The 19,962-nt window shown below is 37.4% G+C and overlaps 1 protein-coding gene and 1 long non-coding RNA gene across 13 annotated transcripts in view; one reads left to right on the forward strand and one right to left on the reverse strand.

Annotated features, from left to right (window-relative positions):
- Window positions 1-19,962, forward strand: part of CHD9 (chromodomain helicase DNA binding protein 9) — a 74,030-nt gene that overhangs the window by 26,416 nt on the left and 27,652 nt on the right. For 9 of the 12 annotated variants that reach the window (XM_079988684.1, XM_079988681.1, XM_079988677.1 and 6 more), the window contains 11 exons: window positions 3,300-3,637; window positions 11,650-11,761; window positions 11,873-12,019; window positions 13,307-13,375; window positions 13,469-13,524; window positions 14,018-14,135; window positions 14,508-14,594; window positions 15,210-15,347; window positions 15,926-16,047; window positions 16,721-16,964; window positions 17,456-17,632. In XM_079988684.1, the coding sequence (XP_079844810.1) occupies window positions 3,300-3,637; window positions 11,650-11,761; window positions 11,873-12,019; window positions 13,307-13,375; window positions 13,469-13,524; window positions 14,018-14,135; window positions 14,508-14,594; window positions 15,210-15,347; window positions 15,926-16,047; window positions 16,721-16,964; window positions 17,456-17,632 (1,608 nt within the window). Of the gene's footprint in view, window positions 1-934; window positions 1,313-1,424; window positions 1,671-3,299; window positions 3,638-11,649; window positions 11,762-11,872; window positions 12,020-13,306; window positions 13,376-13,468; window positions 13,525-14,017; window positions 14,136-14,507; window positions 14,595-15,209; window positions 15,348-15,925; window positions 16,048-16,720; window positions 16,965-17,455; window positions 17,633-19,962 lie in introns of those variants that run through there. The other 3 variants (XM_079988688.1, XM_079988678.1, XM_079988680.1) reach the window with 2 other exon arrangements.
- On the reverse strand, window positions 17,639-19,888 carry LOC307223156. The gene is made up of 3 exons (XR_013842001.1): window positions 19,611-19,888; window positions 19,099-19,131; window positions 17,639-18,714 (listed from the first exon to the last, which is right to left on the reverse strand). It is a non-coding gene; the product is annotated as an uncharacterized lncRNA (long non-coding RNA).

The raw sequence follows: 19,962 nt of genomic DNA on the forward strand, positions 1-19,962 counted from the left end.
TAAATCTCTCAGAATTTTGGAAAACAATTAGATCTATAGGTCTCCAGGGATAGGCAAACCTAGCTCACTTCCCACTCGGGGACCACAAATTCTGTGTGGCCTTGGTATCTAATCATTTTCTACAAGTCAGGTGTGAAGTATATTCCTTCTGTGAATGATATGGTCACATTTTCAAAACAGATACAGTTTTCATCAGATTGAATAAAGCTGTGTATTAATAACTTTGACTTTTATAAAGATTAATACTTCTTAAACTTTTATTTTCAGTCTGTTACCCATTTCATGGGTTTTGACCATTTCTTCTCTTTATAATATTTAAGGCTGACCTCCTCCTCCTGCAACTGTATTACAGAATTATTATTATTATTATTATTATTATTATTATTATTATTATTATTATTAACAATATTACTTTTTGTGGTGTGGACTTCAAAAATATGTGAATAGTATGGATTTTGATCAGTAAGGTCTTACCTACCTGTTCTGTCCAAATAGATACATTACAGAAAGGGAAGGAGATTAAAGGACTGTAAAGCAGGCATGGCTCAAAATAGCTTTCGCACAAACACCTCTGTACTGTCCTGCTAAAATATCAAGTGTTCACGTGGAAAAAAATGGTGCATGTCATTTTGTAACAGTAAATCTCTTATATGGTCCTTGTGCTTCTGGTCTTCAAATATTTTTGCTCTGTGGACCTAGTATTATAAAGCTGAAGGAGGGATACTTTGAAATGGATGTCAGATTTCGGTGTGTTACTTGAGTGTGGTGTGGAATACATAGGTATTATTTTCAACTACTGTAGCAGCTGGAAGAGTAAGAGTTAACTACTGTACCACATGTAGGGAAGAACAGTCTATTGAGGGTTAAATTACAGAGTCTAATGGAATAATAACTGGTAGCACCATCTGCTGGCCTACTTCCGCAGAAGGAGTCAGTATTTTTAACGACATCTCTAATATTCATGCTGATGCATTTTGATGCTTTGTGCATTCATTTCTTTCTGTGTTTTGTTGGAATCTGGCTATCTGCTTACAGCTATTGTTGAAATTCTGCCGTTCCATGGAGGTTGACGGTTTCTCATACGGTAGATAAACAGAGGACTCTTGCTTGTCAAGGAAGGAATATGTTGATAATTCACAATGTGTATTTGTGGAAGGTTGTGTCTATCCTGGCTTTCGGCTTACTAAATGGGCCATTTAGCAATCTTCTTTCAATGCTTTTCTCTTGAGCACTACCTCGGGTGGTGAAAAATCAGAGGGCAAGCCTTTGTCTAATGCCAAAAATGTCTTCAGTGAAGAGGCCAAGAGGAAGGGTAAGTGAAAGCTTGAATGAGTGGGAGGAGGAGGGGTTCTTTGGGCTAAAAGGCTAATGGGATTGAATAACCTTCCTTATTACTGGCTGCTGCTGCGGGAGTCGTGCTGCATCGCCATCTTGAGCTTGTTGCTGTTTTCTCGAGTCTTGGTGATTTGTTGTAGTCTGCAGGCCTTGAGGTGGCATTTTACTTAGCTATCATAAACCCTGCTTTCTTCTTCGTGCTGCAGCACTGCTGTTAAGCTTTGATGAGGCACGTATAGAAAAATGTATCCAGTAAAGCGAACTGGATCTGGCCTGAAAATGTGTTTGGAAATTCCTGGCTTTCCCCTATGCTGTAGTCAGAGGCACATTTATGGGTGAGAACATAGCAGAATTGTTATCTGCTTTTTTTGTCTGTTTGGATAGGAAATTCTTTCCATTCCTTACGTTGTTGTTTTTTAAAAGCTGTCCTCCGTCAGATCTTCGAGAGGCTGCTATAATTATTTGTGCTAGAAACAGGAATTTCAGTGTGCGTACATTTAGAAACAACAACCAAACAAAGGAGCTGTTTAACTGTTTCCTGTGATCAGTTCTACATGAATTTCTAAACAAAGGGTATTTTTTGTAACTAATTGACTGAAATTGTTTTAGCATTATATGCCTAGTTTACCTGTGAAAGCTAATTCAGCTTAAATATATTGCATCTGAATGTTGAACATTGTATTATGTACAGATTTTGTTATGACGTTAACTTTTATGTTATGTAAGTTTTTATAAATTTGCTTTTGCTTCATTAGTATGTTGTTTCTGTATCTGGCTAGACATTCAAGATTTGTAAAACAGTATTTTTTATGTATAAACATTCTCTTTACATGGGAGTTGTATAGAACTATTTGGCTTATCCTGAATATTTTTTTAATCAGTGTGCCATAAATAAAATGTTTTATGACATTTAAAATACAACTTAAATGGTCACAAAAATTGGTAACTGTATGATGAAAATTCTTTTAAATTATGTTTATATTTTTATTCACACTGGTGAAGGGTGAGTAGGCTGTGAATGTAGATTAATTTTCAGCTGAAGTGAGATAGCGCAGAAAATATGGAAGTAAAAAAGAAGGTAAACAGTAAAATGGAGAATGTGAATAAATGCAGTTGGAACAGGAGTTGTATTATGGCCCACCCTCATCAGTGCATGAAGACTGTAAATTGGACCCTCCCCAGGCACAGATGCTAATTTAGTGGACACCCCCCCTTTTTTTTTTACAATGTTGTGAATAATTCAGCCTATGAAAATCTTATGGATAGAGAATTTTCACACTAGACAAAAGTTTTTAGAATTTAGAAGTTACAATTTTTAAAGATTTATAACTTCAAACTACACCATTTTTACCTTTTACTTTTCTATAGTACAGCTGCCAGCTCTATTAAAATGAGAGAAAAAACTTAGAATACTTCTTTGAGTTTAACATTTAGATGTCTGTTTCCCAAGCCCCCTTTTATTGCACATGCAAAGACCTGGTCTAATACACAGTAATGTAGTAATTTTACTATAACTTAAAGCTACAGTATCCCCTCGATTTTTCTAAATATTGGCTGTAACAAAGAATGTCACAAAGAATGCAGATAAAAAGTTGGATAGCTCTCCCATACCCACTCAGGAATACTATAGCTTTAACAGATGGTATTTTTATACTGACTTCTGTATGATTTTATGATAGAATTAAAATGTTTTATTTTTATTGCATTTGCATGAATTACCTAACTATATTATATGTGATTAGGGCTTCAGTCTGCAGCATACTTATTAGTAAACCTTAAAAAACACAGTAAATCTTATTTTAAGTATACATGTGTAGGACTGTGCTGCATGACTGCAGTTAGACTATGGAATAAGCACTGGGACTATCTCCTGAGTAAACATGTATAAGCCTGCACTGCAAATGTACAGTATAAGACAACACATTTGTTTTAGATGAATAACGTATATATGTTTTTTCTTGCAGCCTCCTTCCTCCAAGAAAACAGATGGTTCTGGGACATATGCTAAGTTGCAGAATACCCAGGTGAAATCTATGTCTGAGAAAAAACAGAAAAAAAAGGTGGAATCTGAAAGTAAGCAGGAGAAAGCTAATCGCATAATATCGGAGGCAATAGCAAAAGCAAAAGAGAGAGGGGAGCGAAACATTCCACGAGTAATGAGTCCAGAAAACTTCCCAAGTGTTTCAGCAGAAGGAAGAGAGGAAAAGAAGGGCAGGAAAGTTAAATCAAAACCAAAAGACAAAGAAAGCAAAAAACCCAAAACTGGCTCTTCATCCAAAACTAAAGAGAGAGCAAAAATTGGGTAAGTGGGCTAACATTCTGTTGTCTGACAGTTTAGCATCCCAACCATAGCCAACGTTTATGTGGAACTTGATTTCAGCAGGGCTTATATACAATAAAACATGCATAATATTGCAACCTGGGGGTATTTGAAAGAGTTGAGATAACACAGAGAGGATTTTTTTTTTACAAGGGTTGAGGAAGTAGTTAGATAAGTTCTATTTTTTTTATATAAAGAAAAAACTTCTTGTGAGAATCTAGTTTTTCCTGGGTCATTGTATATCATTGCATGAAAGCAAAATGCTCCAGGAACTCTTAAGCTACTGCAGAAAGTGTTGGAACTGCTAAATGTAGGTGGCATATCTGCTGCTGATTTTTAGTCCAGTTCCAGTCCTTATCCTTAATATGAGAGATAATACAATATTTGATGTATTCATTCTTAAGTGAAGTTTGCATGAAGCAGAATCCTAGGCTCTGTGGTATTTGCAGTCTCTGCAGCTCAGACTGGGCAGGAAGATACCCTGCCAACAATTTATTTCAGGTCCCATTTGTTTTCATATATAATATCCTAGCCTTAATCAAAACCAATTTTGGGCTGGCTGGCTTTGTATATAATATGCAGGATGTCTCTGTGTGCGCCCCTTACTGCTAAGAGCTTTTGTTACTACAGTATGTTGAATTCAGTTGTTAGAACTAGGGTATTCTAATATAGTGTATTAACTTAAAACTTTCTCTTATATAATAATTGTGCTGTGAGATAATTTTGTAAGCATTTTGGCCATGTGTTATGATCAAGTGCTATAGTTCTTAGCATTTCTCATAGCAGTATTCTTGTAACAATTGGCTTCTACACCAAATATGTATTGTCCTTTGCAGTCCTTTCCCCATTGCTGTTGTGCACCTATGTGTGTGTGCAGATATAGATATGTACTGTATAATGTATTTGGGTTTTGTGGGTTTACTTGCACAGCTTGGAATGACTGTTGATCCAAAACTTTTAAACAATCAGATGGGTTGATGCTTGTCTTCTCCCTGGGACCTGCAGGGTTCCATTTCATCAGTGCTTGTGTTCAAAATGGAATTGAGGATGCTACATAAACTCTTGGAATGAGGGGCCACAATGTCATTGATGGGTTTCATCCTCTGATCAAGCTTCCACGTTTGAGTGCTTATGTATTTTTTGCATTGACTGAAATGTCATATAGCAGAAGTGGACAGATATGCTTTCCATCTGGTATGAATTCTGCAGTCCTTTCATTTACATTCCTTTTCAACAGACATAGCTGTGTGTTTTTTGTAAACTACACTGAAAGAAAGAATATAGTGAAAGAATTTTTTAACCAAATAGATTTAAATTTGAAGTGTTTATAATATTATGTATGTTTTTAAAGAAAAAAATCAACATTGAGCATTGAATATTATTTTAGAATAGTGAAAGCTTTTTAATATATACTTTGTTGCATAGTTCTACACAGGCTATCCTCAGGCAGAGTAATATTTCTGACTTTTAACAGAAAAATACTTATTCTTACTATTTAGTGTGTATTTAAGTATATTGAGTTGTATCCAACTAAATCACACTCAGGTAGTACCCCTGAAAGCATTGGACTTGATTTAGCCATGACTTGAACTCATCATGTTGTCTTCAAAATTGTACATACTAATACAATGTCAGGAAGAATGAAAGCCTAGACATTTTTATTGGTTGTGGAATATCCAATGTATAGTCCTGCCTTTGTCTTCTTCCATTCTACTTGTATATATTTTGTCATATTTCTTATTTTGCCTGGATTAGCCTTCGTATCTGCTTTTATCAAGCACATCCCTCTTATTTAAGAAGCAGTTTATTTATACAGTGCCATCTATGTACATGGTACTTTTCAAAGAACAGGTTTGACAGATAACACCCCCAAAGGGCTTATAGTTTAAAAATAGATAAAAGGGAAATGGAGGCAGGGTAAACAGGGAAACTATGTAACTATTTGGGTTAGACTTTGTTAAAGGACATAAGATAGTATGCATAAATTTTTTGTCATGACCCACTTATGCAGCAAAGCTTTCCTTTAACTAATCTGAAGTCCCTTAACTGTATCTTCATTGCATTTCCAGAACCCACTAAACTTCCCCAACACATAGCTGTTGCCACATAGTTCTCTCCATTCACTTATAAATTGTTGATCTAATGCAGATTGGAAGCTTTTCCTTCCATTTTGTATTAACCATTGTTTTAGCATTTCATCTTAATTTGGACAAAGCGGCTTACTAAAACCAACTTCAAACTTTTATCTATGAAGCAGAATTATTTTCAATACATTTATTTTATAAGCCTCAACTTCATCCAAAAATGTATTTCAGGGTGGTATGCATTGAATTTAAAATTTACAAATACAATATAAAATGTAACCAATAATCCATCAAAATTTAAAGTAATAAAAGCTATCTAGTTGGCTAAAAAATACTATATTTAAAAATGCCTGGGGAAATAGAAATGTTTTCACCTGACATTGGATAGAAAGCAGCATCTGTGCCAGGCATCCTCCTTTAGGAAGGCATTCCACACAGGGTACAAATAAGGGCCTCTTCTGATTATCTTAATGCATCTGTAGGTTGGTTCCAGAGGAGGCCCTCCTTCAAATATTTGCATCCCAAGTTGTTTAGGGCTTTAAAGGTAAGCACCAGTCCTTTAATTGGGTTTTGTAGTGAAAATGGAAGAAATAAGAGTTCCTTTAAAAATGATTTAACTTGCCTCTGCATAAATCAACCAGAACCCTAGTAGCCAAATTTTGTTATAGTTGAAGTGTCTGAACTGTGTTCAAGGACAGCCCTACATATAATGCATTACAGTAATCAAACCTAGAATTTACCAGAGCATGGATCAGCATGGTCAGACTGTCTTAGTCTAGGAAAGACCAAAGCAGATGAACTTATCACATTTTAGGATTTGGACAAAACACCAACCTGTGGTTAATTGAAAATTGAAGCAAAAGCTTCTGATAGCATCCTCATTACTACACCAGAAGGGGAGAGTACATACCACTCAGGGTCATTCCACTATGTTATGTGTGAGTGAGACCTAATTGCTGTGTAGGACTTAGCACAATATTGCTAATTTGGTAAATATTTAGAAGTTGTCAGGGGTGGCTGGTTCATAAGGAGAAAGGGGGCAGTTCCCCACCAAGAGCAGCCATTGTGCCACAGCAGACCCTGGTTCTCTCCTAACCCCAGAGCTTCAGCTCACTCTTCCTCTCCACTTCTCTCACATCCTAATTGTTCACTCTCTGCCTGTCTTCCAGCTTGGAGTCTGCATTACTATGACACAGGCAGGCCTGCCCACACACCTCTCCAGAAAAAAGGGAGAAATGGTAACTTATTTCAAAATTTCCCATAGGAGAATCTTGTTCCATTGAAACACCTAGTCAATCAGGACAATTATTTACTGCAATTTGTATGAAGTGATTTGTTCCAGACTGATGCCTGCACCCAATTCACTGCAAGAACTTCATACCATTTCCCTCACCAGAGTGGTGTCCCTAGACCAATCAGAATTTAGTTAGGATGCTTTCAGCCAATCATGTTTTTGCTGCAGTACTGTTCTGAGAGAGAAGCTTAGCTAACACATCATTTTGGAGACTGGACTGAAGTAGCAGAAGGAACAGGCAGATTGTGTTGTGTTGTGTTGGTGGAAAGCAGAGGCAGAGAACTACTACAAGATAGGAGGAGTGCACTTTCTGTTGAATAGAAAGTTCTCCCCCTACACCTTTGTTTCTTCTTTTCCCCCTTCTAATTCTTAGACTTGCTCTCTCTTCACCCTACTTCATCCTCACTGTTTCTTCCCACTCCTAGACTCTTCCCCTACTTCAATCTCTCTCCTTCTCTCCCAGCCCCCTTAAACTCTGTTGTGTTTTTGTCTCTATTCCAAGTGTGCTCTATTGTGGCATTCACTTTTATCAGCTGTTTGCCCTACCTTTTGCTCCATCAGCCGCCACGAGTAGTTGTATGAACAGAGAGAAATTAAAGATAATACTAGAATGGGAGATTGAAGTGTGGAGTATGACTGTGTCTGCTTCAAGCAAGTCATCCTTATCATCACACAGAGAGAGAGAGAAAGAGAGAGAGAGGTTTTTCTCCACTGTGACTACAAGGAGAGTGAAAGACACTCCTTACTCAATATATAGTCTTAGTCAAACTGTGCGGTGTTGCAGCAGATGCTTCATTGTGAGGTTGAGATAGCAAACATTAGTGAGCAGCCTCATAGTCCTAACAACTTAGCTGAAAGTAATTTCAGGGCAGATAACCCAAATGACATGCTGGGACAGATACAGGAATTAGAAGGGTGTTTAGTCATGCTGGCCATATGACTCGGAAAGCTGGCTCCCTTGGCCTCAAAGTGAAATGAGCGCTGCAACCCCATAGTCGCCTTTGACTGGTCTTAACCATCCAGGGGTCCTTTACCTTTTTTTACCCTTACTTCAGTGATGTAGGCCATTGAGGAGGAGGAGCTCTCCTTGTCCCCAGAACTCATAAAACCTTTGTTGCCAAAGACCTTGTAGAGAACAAAACTGATTTACTAAGTTTCCAAAAGAAAATATTGATAGTGTGCAGATCCCCACTCCATAATACTCATGTCTATAGTTATAATTTGTGTTGCTGTGGGGAAGAGTATGTATTCCACATGTCTAAGGTGCCACAAAAAACAAGATTCTTTATGTATTCTGATTTATTTATTTATTTATTTATTGAATTTCCCTTGCACCTTTCCTCCCCAAATGAGCTTGGGGCAGCAGTCACCAATGTGGTAATACAATACAAAATTCAATAAAATCACTTTTAAAAGGTGTAAAAACATTTTTTTAAAATGTGCTTCAAATGTATGACATAATCATAAACACTTGTGTTTTCTGAAACAAGAAGCATGCTTTCTGTTGTTTTTGGATGCACTGCTAACACATTTGCAAAGCTAAGCAGGAACCATGTGTTGAGATTCTTGTATTTCAGGGCATTGGACTAGATGACCCTTAGGGTCCATTCCAACTCTACAGTTCTATGATTCTATTTGGCCAAGCAAACATAATCCTGAAGGAGGCATGCCTGCTGCCCACCAGAGAAAGCCAAATGTCTCTTAAGAGAATTTTTGCCACCTACAGTTTGGTCACATCCACACCATACATTTTGTTCATTCATTTTTTTGTTCAATTTATATCCCACCCAGGGGAGCAAACACATCTATAATTATAACAATTTTAAAGCATTCTAAAAATAATTTTAAGTATTCCCTCAACCAGTGATTTCAGCATTGCCAAGAACAGTATCTTTCAGCCATCAAATGCCTGGGAAATAGGAATATTTTTAAATACCACATCCACCTGAATGTGAGGTAAACAATGAGGGCATTCCACGAACAGAGAATCACCATTGAAGAGACCCTGTTGGGTCAGCACCAACTTGACAGCTTCCACTTTTACTTGTTACCCCTACACAGCCTACCTAATATTTACTGCTTCTGATGTACAGCCTTAACATATTCATGATTAACCCTGAAAAAGATGTGTAATAGTGTAGTTAAAATCAACAGTAACTGTGAAGGGAAATGTTAGTACTAATGGCTTAACATAGGCAATGTCCTATGCTGTGTTGTCCTTAATGAAGCATACCTTTAGACACTGGTTTGGACTTTATGGTCTTCAGGTACATTTCAGAATTATGAGTCATAAAGTTGGCAAGATGAATCATGTGCAAGGTCTGGCTGCAGCAGATGTGTAATGAGAAAAGGAAAAAATTCTTTTTAAATGGGGGTTGGGGAGTACAGAGGATGATGGGGATATCTGCTGTTTGGTGCATATTTTCAAGTTGGGGTTGTTTACTGCTTATCTGTTTGCTTTGTTAGTTAATGGATTTTGTGGTATGATTATTAATGCATCTTAGTGTGAGTACTGATTTTTACGGTTTATTATTTATATGCATGCTTTGGAAAGAGTGGGTGGGTGGGTGGGTGTTCAAATGCTAGGCTTTTGAGTTGTTCTTTATAATGTTTTGATTTGATGTTCAGTAGCAGTGATGTCCAAAATATTTTTCTCCTGATGGACCTTGCCTGGCTCAGAATAGGAGTTCTTGAGTGAATTCATCAAAGGCTAGGAACAAACATAAATGTTCTGTATGTAGTCATTGTACTATTAATTGTCCTTTTAAAAATAATTATAAAATATCCTGCAATCTGAGTTTATATACTGTGGATATGAATTCAAGCGGAGGTAGAGAAGCAAGGTGGTCTTAATGTGTCATGTTGCACATTTAAATTTTGGTTTTATGAGTTGCATAATTTTACAGTAGTAAGTTGGTGACATTAGCAAACAATTTTCTTCAAGGCTTTTATGATCACATTAATCAGAGATCCAATTAGGTTTTCCATGGCTTTTGCCTAGAGTTGTCATACATCTGCTATGATTCCTTCAGAACATCCAACTAACCAATGATAGCTTTTTGTTTAATTTGAGGGAAAGCACTAAATTAGTCGACCAGATTCTTTTCAGTAACCTTCGGGCTGCTATTTGGGTTAAAGGGACTGTTATCTCAAAAACTTTACTGTGGGTTTCCCTAACTGAATAATGTTAATACAATAGTAAATCAATAGTAAATAGGCTCATTGGTAACAAAAACTAGGCTTCTGTCATAAAAAGAATTGTAATGGGCTTCCTGGATTGCTATTCATTCTTAAAAATGATTTGACGTTTATAAGTGATCAGTCATCTCAGCCATATGTGACTTGCAATGTAGAAAGCTAATGAAAACTAGTGGTGTTGTTCTGGTGAAATAAGATCAGGATGCTTTTCTTAAGAACTTGAACGTTTAAAGGGATCCAGATAGTCTTCCTTATTTCTGTAATTGCTTCTAGCAAATTAGATGTTTTGTACATGCTCCATCTACAAACAAGATTTTATGTTATTAACTTTTAAATTTCATAAGCTCAGTAAATTGCTGAGTAATTATAATGGGTGCCATCTGATCTAAATTGTCCCCAAAGTAGATCCAATGGATGTAACTTGGGCAGGTACGACTATTTGCATATATAGTGATTGGTGAATCATTTCTTTAAACCAGCTTCATTTATTCAATTATTTCATTTAAATATGATACAGTTGAAAATGGTTGAGTCGCCCCACTTTCACTGCTTTGAATTATCTTCCAGTGGCCGGTCATGTTTACTGTTTTCAATGAATAGTAACTGCAGCAAATTAATAAAGGCCAATTTTTTTATATAAAAGGGATGGGGAAAGTTCTGTGAAGCAACATAAATTTCTATAGTAAAGCAATTCTGTCATTGCTACATAGTATGTAATTATCAAATCTACATTATGTAAAGTGTGCATCTAAGGACATCTCTTTATCTGAATTTGGGTTTGATTGTAATCACATTGTGATTATTTTGATAATGCATTGAAAAGCAGCACTTGTCAGACTTTAAATATGGAAAATTATATGTATTTGCAGCCCTCTGATTAAAACCAGATGGAATGATATTAATATTGTTCCTTTTTCTGTAACCCTTTGAATGTAAACTCAGAAATAATTAGCACTGTTGCATTAGGGCTGTAATTTCCCCTGCAATTCTGTAGTTATTATCAGTTGTTACTAATGAAATGGTTTCTGTACTTCTCGATGTTTCAAAATTTCAAACTGTCAACTTGAATATATATATTTTAGTGTGCTTACTCTGGATTATGTATGAAAATACTTTAGACTGATGCAATATGCACCACTTATATCAATAACTTTTTTTGTTTTGTATGTTAATAATAAGCACTTCCAGGCAATATGTATAGATATTATTCTACAGTTGTCCATTCTTCTACTAAAGTAAGCTTTTTTTCTGGAGAGAAAAATTGAAATCTCCTCCTCCGGCTAGCACCACATCAGGATTAGGAGGAAATATTTTTAAATGTTGCAGCTTGACAGTGCATCTTTGATGTTAAATACAGAAAACATTTAGTATCTTAAATTTTATGACCAGGCTTAACTTTGTATTTTGTTTCAAAACAGCAAGATTATTATTACTTTGGGCAAAAAGCAAAAGAGAAAAAATGAGTCTTCAGATGAAATGTCTGATGCTAAGCAGACAACTCAGCAGTCGTTCAAAGATGAGACTTCTCAGGTATTCAGAAATTAACACTTTTATTTTGAAAATATGCTTAAAACGTTAACTCAGTCCCCAACCTCTAACAGCTTGGTCAAAACACTTTCAATATTTGCAATTCCACTGTAGAAGAGAAGATCAAATCGACAAATTAAAAGGAAGAAGTATGCAGAAGAAGGTGAAGGAAAACAATCTGAGGAAGAAACCAAAGTTTCTGTCAAAATAAAAAAGAATTCTGCCCCTTTACCTGCTGAACAGCCTTTACAATTATTTGTAGTAAGTGAAACTCATTATTTGTGGGGTTTACGTCTTGCAGTTCTGTAGTTAGTTTCAAAGGCTGCATACACTCAAACATGTTCATAGCACAAAAAGTTTTTCTTAATCCAGAATCTTTCGTGTTAATTCTCAACATGCTGCTTTCAGTCTAGATTGATTATAGATCCTTGCTTAGGTTTTCCAAACCTTTTCTTCCTTGCACATGCCCCAGGTGAGGGAAGAAAGAAGTAGTGATTTGAATCTTGGTATATGCCCACCCCACAACATAATTGGGCAGGTGTAAATACCCCTCCCCCCAAAAAAAAATCTCCTGTGCTGCACGATACAGCCAATCTATGACTTGGAAGACCAATCAAGCCCTGTCTTACAATAGACAGAGCAATATAGTGTGTATTTCAGGGATGGGGCCACTGCCACCTTTGCCACCATCAGCCTAGCAGAGAAAACAAGCCTTTAAAATATTTTGATTTATACTACCCATTTTGCCAGTGTAACTTTAACAGGTTGCTAGGTCACATGACATATCACATGACTGAACCAGGATGGAGGGGGACTTTGAGACTTTGCCTGAGCCAGGATGAGGGAATACAACCAGTAGCCCAGAGTCAGACAGAGACCCACCTGTTCCAAACTGATGATACCAGCAGGCCTAGGGTTTAGATTGCTCCTAGAAATGTGAACTAATGAAGGCAGCAGTCCGTCAAATTATGTTCCTTGTATTCCTCACTGAAACAGTAGCTATATGGGAATAGTGCATTATGCATTGCACCATATACTCCCTCTCAGATAAGTTTGCCTCTGTGGAGAGATTCCTTGTATGGGTGCGAACTCATATGCATGCTTATAGGTCTTAACACCCATAAAAAAATTCAATGGAATCGGTACTATTTTTGTGTGCCCGGAACAGTGCATGGGCAAAGCTACCCACTTTGTGGAATGAAAGGGTCTATTTACCCTAAAGTGCACATGGGATCTGCATCAAGGAGCTTATGTACACTATGTACTGAATAATACTAATAATATATATTGGTGCTATTAGTAAATCTAAATGTGTTCATTTGTTTTGTGAAATATTAGTCCTAAGAACAAAGTAGTTTCTGTTCTAAAAGTGTAAGAAAGAATAGCTCCATAATAATAACTGTAGAGGGAGATTGAATATATTGAGTTTTAGTCATTTGATTTTTTTTACACATTTATGTATAGTCCTTCTCTGCTAATATCTGCACTCAGGACTGCTTTTAAATGGAATATAGCTTGTTTTGTTTTTGTTTTTTTGCACCTGATTAGGAGAATCCAAGTGAAGAAGATGCAGCAATTGTAGATAAAATTTTATCTTCCAGAATCATAAAGAAAGAAGTGAGTACATATGGGGATATGGGTTTTGGTTCATAGTTTTTAAAATGCTTTCATATAAATGAATCTTAAACAGAACACTGTGTACTCTTTCAGATTCCTGGGGGAGCGACAGTGGAAGCTGAGGAATTTTTTGTTAAATACAAAAACTAGTAAGTATTGCAGTTAAGTTATTTAAGTTAAATTACAAGTTTGAGACTATCAGGCTGGCTGACAGTTTCAAGGGCTAGGTAGAAGAGATCTGTACATAGTGTTCGTTTCTCCCCCCCCCCCCCCTCATTTTCCATGGTAGCAGCATGGGTTCCTTGCAAAGCAGGGACCCCCATCTACAAAGAGTAAATATTAATTGAAACTAGGTAGTTACACCCCTGCTTGTAAATGAGGGCTGTAATCGTGCTTTTAGCTTAAATTATTTTTACTGTTAAATATGGTTCTAAAATGAGGGAATGCAATTGTACGCAGGTACTTTGTGGTTTTATTTTAAAGTTCAGGCACAGAAAAATAATCATATGGAGCATAGTGTATTAAAAATATGACCATCATTTCTCTTCAAAGGATTTATCTAATATTGCTAAGGGCATGTGTTGGAAGAAATAGAACAAACTGCTTGCAGCAATGTGCTAACATACTGTTATGCCATTCTAGCTCCTACCTCCATTGTGAATGGGCTACTGAACAACAGCTTTTAAAAGATAAAAGAATCCAGCAGAAAATCAAACGTTTCAAGCTGAGGCAAGCACAAAGAGCCCATTTTTTTGCAGATGTGAGTATGCGGGAGGGAAACAAAAAACTACAAAGCTAATTAAATACTTGATTATCAGAAGCCTACACATATTTTGCTGTTTAGTATTTTGTTACATTCATGTACGTGTGTGTTCTCTTTCTCATTTTAATTATAGGCATTAAACAGTATAAATGGGTTTTTATATTAAAAATAGTGAAAATGCAATATATTACTAGGTAATTTTAGCACATAATGCTGATCAATAACTTTTCTGTTCTCTATAGATATATTAACAGCAAACCTCAACCCACTATTAATATACTTCAGTGCAATTTACAGTGTTCTGGAATTGAACCATGCTATGCTGTTAACTAGATCAATTAATTCATTATAAAATATACTCAATTTCAGATGGAGGAAGAACCTTTTAATCCCGATTATATTGAAGTAGATCGTGTGTTAGAAGTGTCCTTTTGTGAAGATAAGGACACTGGAGAGGTATGGATATAACCAAAAAGAATCGTATATAATCTAAGGCACACATTTTGCAGCATCTATCATGATCATTTTTAGAGTAGTGTGTGCACTTACATATATATATATGACCTGTGTTGTATATATCTGTGACTGTATTCAAATTGTAAGCGTCCTTGAGCCATAACAATAGGACAGAGTAAAAAAAGGGGGGGAATAATTAAATAACCTCTATAATATAGGCATGGTGAACCTCTGACCTGCATGCCAAATTTGGCCTGATTCAAACTCCAATTTGGCTACAAGGCCATTTCCCCAAATCACACACATGTGCCCTGCATCAAAGTCCCTACACAGGGAACTTTGAGACATGGGTTATCTGGCTGACATTCTGACACCAATTGATTGGCCTATGGAAATGGGGACAGATAAAAATCTGGCAAAAAAAATGTTCCCCATCTGTTGTCTAATGTATTTTCAAGCTTACAGTGTGGAAAGCATATAGGAATAATTAACCAAAGGGGTCAACTACAGGAAGAAAGCAAATATGTGAAATGTGTTGAAACATCTTACTAAACTGAGGCAGCATATATTCTTTCGTATTTTGTTAAGTCTGACTAATCATTTTCACCACTACAGCCTGTTACTTACTACTTAGTAAAATGGTGCTCGTTGCCATATGAGGACAGCACATGGGAGCTCAAAGAAGATGTAGACCAAGGAAAAATAGAAGAGTTTGAACAGCTGCAAGCTTTAAGACCTGATTCAAGGCGGTTGGTAAGGATAAATCATTTATCTCAGGTGTGGTTTGTTGTCGGTAAGCAGAGGTGCCAGCTTGTTCAGAAGGTGAAGGGGGGCTGATGATGTTTGCTTGATATTGGGATGTGTTGTCAGGATGTTGAGAGGAGCAAGGGGAGGAGCCCAACACAGCAGCGTGGCTTCAATGGCTAGTGGATCCTCCTCTCTCGTTCTTGGCCTCCTCCTTATCTTGCTGCCACCACCACTGGCCAGGGGCTCCTTCCCCTCTGCGGCAGGAGGAGGAAAAGCTGGCCCCCAAACTGCACTGCGCTCTTCTCTGCACTCGGCCTCCTTCACCCCCTGATTGTTCTGAACATTGGAGGGGCCCAAAAATGGGGGCCCAAAACAGCTGGGCACCTAGGAGTTGGCACCTATGTCAGGAAGAGTTTCCACTCCCTCCCATTTACATGTCTTGAGCCAATCCATCCTCAACTCTTTCAGTCTGTGCAATATACTGGACTGTGTGCATAACCCCTGAAAGAATGTTTCACTTCAGTTTCTTTTTTCAGGTGAATAGAGAGCCAAAAATGTCATTTATGTTATGCTTTATTCCTAAGGATCGACCTCCTTCTAATTCATGGAAGAAGATAGAGCTGTCCAGGGAATATAAAAATGGCAACCAACTCAGGGAATACCAGTTAGAAGGGCTCAACTGGCTACTTTTCAACTGGTATAATAGGTATGTGTTCTGAATCAATCAAATCAATTTTTATGTTAGTGTTGCTTCAAAAGTAAATAGAAACAATGAAACTAGGAAACATTTGTATTTGAAATTTGTGTCAATGAGCAGTCTAGTTTTCATACCTTTTGGCATGTGTTACTTTTATTTAATGAACTTTTATTTATGTGTGACTTGGAGCATTTGTACCTCACTGTACAGCTAAAAAAAAGGCTCCCATAGTGGCTTACATAAAGTCAGTTTAAAAAGACAGTCCCCACTGCACAGGCTTACAATCTAAAAAACATAACAAGCAAAGAAAAATAACAGAGAAGAAAGAGGAACATGAACAGATCTACATTTTTTAAAAATTAAAAAATGCAATGGTAATGTATTACTAGCATATTGTTTTTAAGTGAAGACAAGTCTTTTCTGCTGGAAGCGCAATAACACAATAATAATAGATGTGGAAGAGAGAGAAGAGTAAGACAATATTTAATCTATTACCATGCAGAAATACGGTATCTATAGGCAGCATACAAAATTCAAGGAATCAGGTGCTAAATCACTACTCATTCTTTGCCCTGGGAAACAATGCAAAGAGACACTTCAAATCTTTCTTATACTTAAACATTGACAGCCATCCTGAATATGTGTTCTTCTAGCCCTGCTAACAATGTTCTTGTGTTTTCAGACAAAACTGCATTTTAGCAGATGAAATGGGTCTTGGCAAAACCATCCAGTCAATAACTTTCCTGTATGAAATCCTCCGGACTGGTATAAGAGGGCCTTTCTTGATCATAGCTCCACTTTCCACCATAGCCAACTGGGAAAGAGAGTTCCGCACATGGACTGATCTTAATGTTGTGGTATATCATGGGAGTATGGTTAGCAGGCAGATGATACAGCAGTATGAGATGTATTTCAGAGATTCACAGGTAACCTTCTATTTTGCCTTATAGCTAGTAAACCAGTTTGATTTCTGTACATAGTGTTATCATTTATTTTTGTGATTTATGTGATTTATGTAATTGAGAATCTGTTTAGACCCTCAACTTAATGCACTAAAAATGTCAGTAGTATATGTAGGCATAAAATTATTCTGTTTCTATATATCCTGGCATAGCAAAATATATTGATGGAAATTTGGCAACCTGAGACTGCCATTATGGTGGTTGTGCATGGGTGGAGATAATTGTGGCCTTGTATTCACCCTTTCAATTATTGTTTCGCTTGTTCATTATATATTGTTTCAGAATGTGCAGCTTTGGCTTCTTCTTTTTTAGGTTTCATTTAGGCTTGGACACCCAGCTTTCCCCCACATGTTAAAGAACATCCCAGTTATGCAAGCACAATTTCCCCCTCCAGCAGCAATGGAAAGGTTCTAGATAATATCATATATTGTGTTCTGTTCATTCACTCTTCCTAGGGTCGCATCATTAGAGGTACATACAAGTTCCAGGCTATCATTACCACATTTGAAATGATTCTTGGTGGCTGTCCAGAACTCAATGCCATTGAATGGCGCTGTGTTATTATTGATGAAGCACACAGATTGAAGAATAAAAACTGCAAACTTCTAGAGGGGCTCAAACTCATGAATCTTGTGAGTGTTTACTTTTCATTTGCATATATAGCCCTTAAATCTGTAGGGCTTATGGAGGCCAAGTTCTCAATAGTTTGTCCAACTGCTTGACCTTCAGAAGATGTATAAATATTTTATACTTCTAAATCGGAGTTGTAGCTCCTACTTTCACAATGTTAATGTTGTTTTACTGCTCTGTTTCCGCATGACTGTAATCATTAGAGGCTAATGACTGGGCATGAAATCATGTGTTTGCAAATACAAGCTAGTTTCTCCAGCACTATAAACCCTTCAAGCTATCTACCTTGTATATAGCATGTCATTTGTTTTATTGTTTGAATTCTTAACACATGCCTTGTTGCACTATGATGTAAATGTCTTTTTTAAAATGTAATTTTTATTGCTGAAAAATATAAATAAAAATTATTTCATAAAATAATCACAATTACAATAACATACCATATTTTCACTAGATCATCCACTATTTTTAAAATGTGAAGTTCGGTTGCAAGCATTAAATCCCTGAAAGTTTGAAAATTCCTTATAGCAGTAAAATTTCAAAGCAATTTATAAAATGTACACAGTCTTAAAATACGTATACCTACATGCTAAAAAGAATCCATATTTTTGGTATAATATTGACAGTGCATCTTCTCTACACTAAGTACCAGGGGCAGGAAGAAATACTTCAGTTTAAAAGAATGGTTGATTAAATTACGTAGCTTACAGGTTTTGAATAAAATTACATAGGGTGGAATTCAGTGCCACACTCTTCCCATCATTCTGCCTGCAAAAGCATTTCAGTTTGCCACACAAAATGACTCCCCATCTCCTCCTGTGCACTGTTCTGGAGATTCTCCCCACCGCTGCTGCCAATTGTGGGGGTGGGGGTGGGGAGAACCGAGGAAAAGCTTGCTGCACAAGCAGAAGTCCTTGTTCAAGGCTTCCACTGACTAGATTTGTTAGGTGACTCCCACCCATAAATTTTCTGGGTGAAGCAGGAAAATATAGGACCAAACAATTTGAGGGAGAATGGAAGACATTTAGAAAATAACAAAATTATTTACAGTGTGTGACAGACAAGAATCCCTTTCCATAATGATCTAATTCAAATAAAGGTAAAGGTACCCCTGCCCGTACGGGCCAGTCTTGACAGACTCTGGGGTTGTGCGCCCATCTCACTTAAGAGGCCAGGGGCCAGCGCTGTCCGGAGACACTTCCGGGTCACGTGGCCAGCGTGACATCGCTGCTCTGGCCAGAGCCAGAGCCGCACACGGAAACGCCGTTTACCTTCCCGCTGGTAAGCGGTCCCTATTTATCTACTTGCACCCGGAGGTGCTTTCGAACTGCTAGGTTGGCAGGCGCTGGGACCGAGCAGCGGGAGCGCACCCCGCCGCAGGGATTCGAACCGCCGACCTTTCGATCGGCAAGCCCTAGGCGCTGAGGCTTTAACCCACAGCGCCACCTGCGTCCCTGTATTCAAATACTGTATTCAAATACTGTAATGTAAATAAAGCTTACTGTGTGCAGTGGGGCCCGCAAGATGAAATTGATCCATTCTGCGAGTCTCTTCGTCTTGCAGTTTTTTCATCTTGCGAAGCATGGCTATTAGCGGCTTAGCGGCTATTAGCGGCTTAGCAGCTTAGCGGCTATTAACGGCTTAGCGGCTTTAAGAAAAAGGAAACAAACTCGCAAGAACTCGCAAGACGTTTTGTCTTGCGAAGCAAGCCCATAGGGAAATTCGTCTTGCGAAGCACCTCAAAAAACGGAAAACTCTTTCGTCTAGCGAGTTTTTCGTCTTAGAATCATAGAATCATAGAGTTGGAAGAGACCACAAGGGCCATCGAGTCCAACCCCCAGCCAAGCAGGAAACACCATCAGAGCACTCCTGACATATGGTTGTCAAGCCTCTGCTTAAAGACCTCCAAAGAAGGAGACTCCACCACACTCCTTGGCAGCAAATTCCACTGTCTTGCGAGGCATTCGTCTTGCGGGGCACCACTGTATGTGTTATTATTTTTCCATTGTACTGCATGCTTTAGATAATAGTTCTATTTTGGGGTCAAAAGGAATAGAATATTGTAACAGCTTACTAATATTAAGATATTCATTAAAATACACAATGCATGAAAACAGCTCTGACTTGTCCACAGTTTCACCAGCAATCCTTACAGTCTTTATAAATGATGTAATGTATTAAAGGCAGAAAAGTTATTACAATGCTTGTTTATCATAGGTTATTTTATTTATAAATTAGCATATGTGCATTGTCTGTATACTTCCTCTCAAAGATTCAAGATTGTGCATAACATACCCAGCTATATTTTAGACAATCATGCAAAATGTGCATC

Source organism: Podarcis cretensis (genome assembly GCF_951804945.1).
Source record: "Podarcis cretensis genome assembly, chromosome: 8".
Lineage (NCBI taxonomy): Eukaryota > Metazoa > Chordata > Lepidosauria > Squamata > Lacertidae > Podarcis > Podarcis cretensis.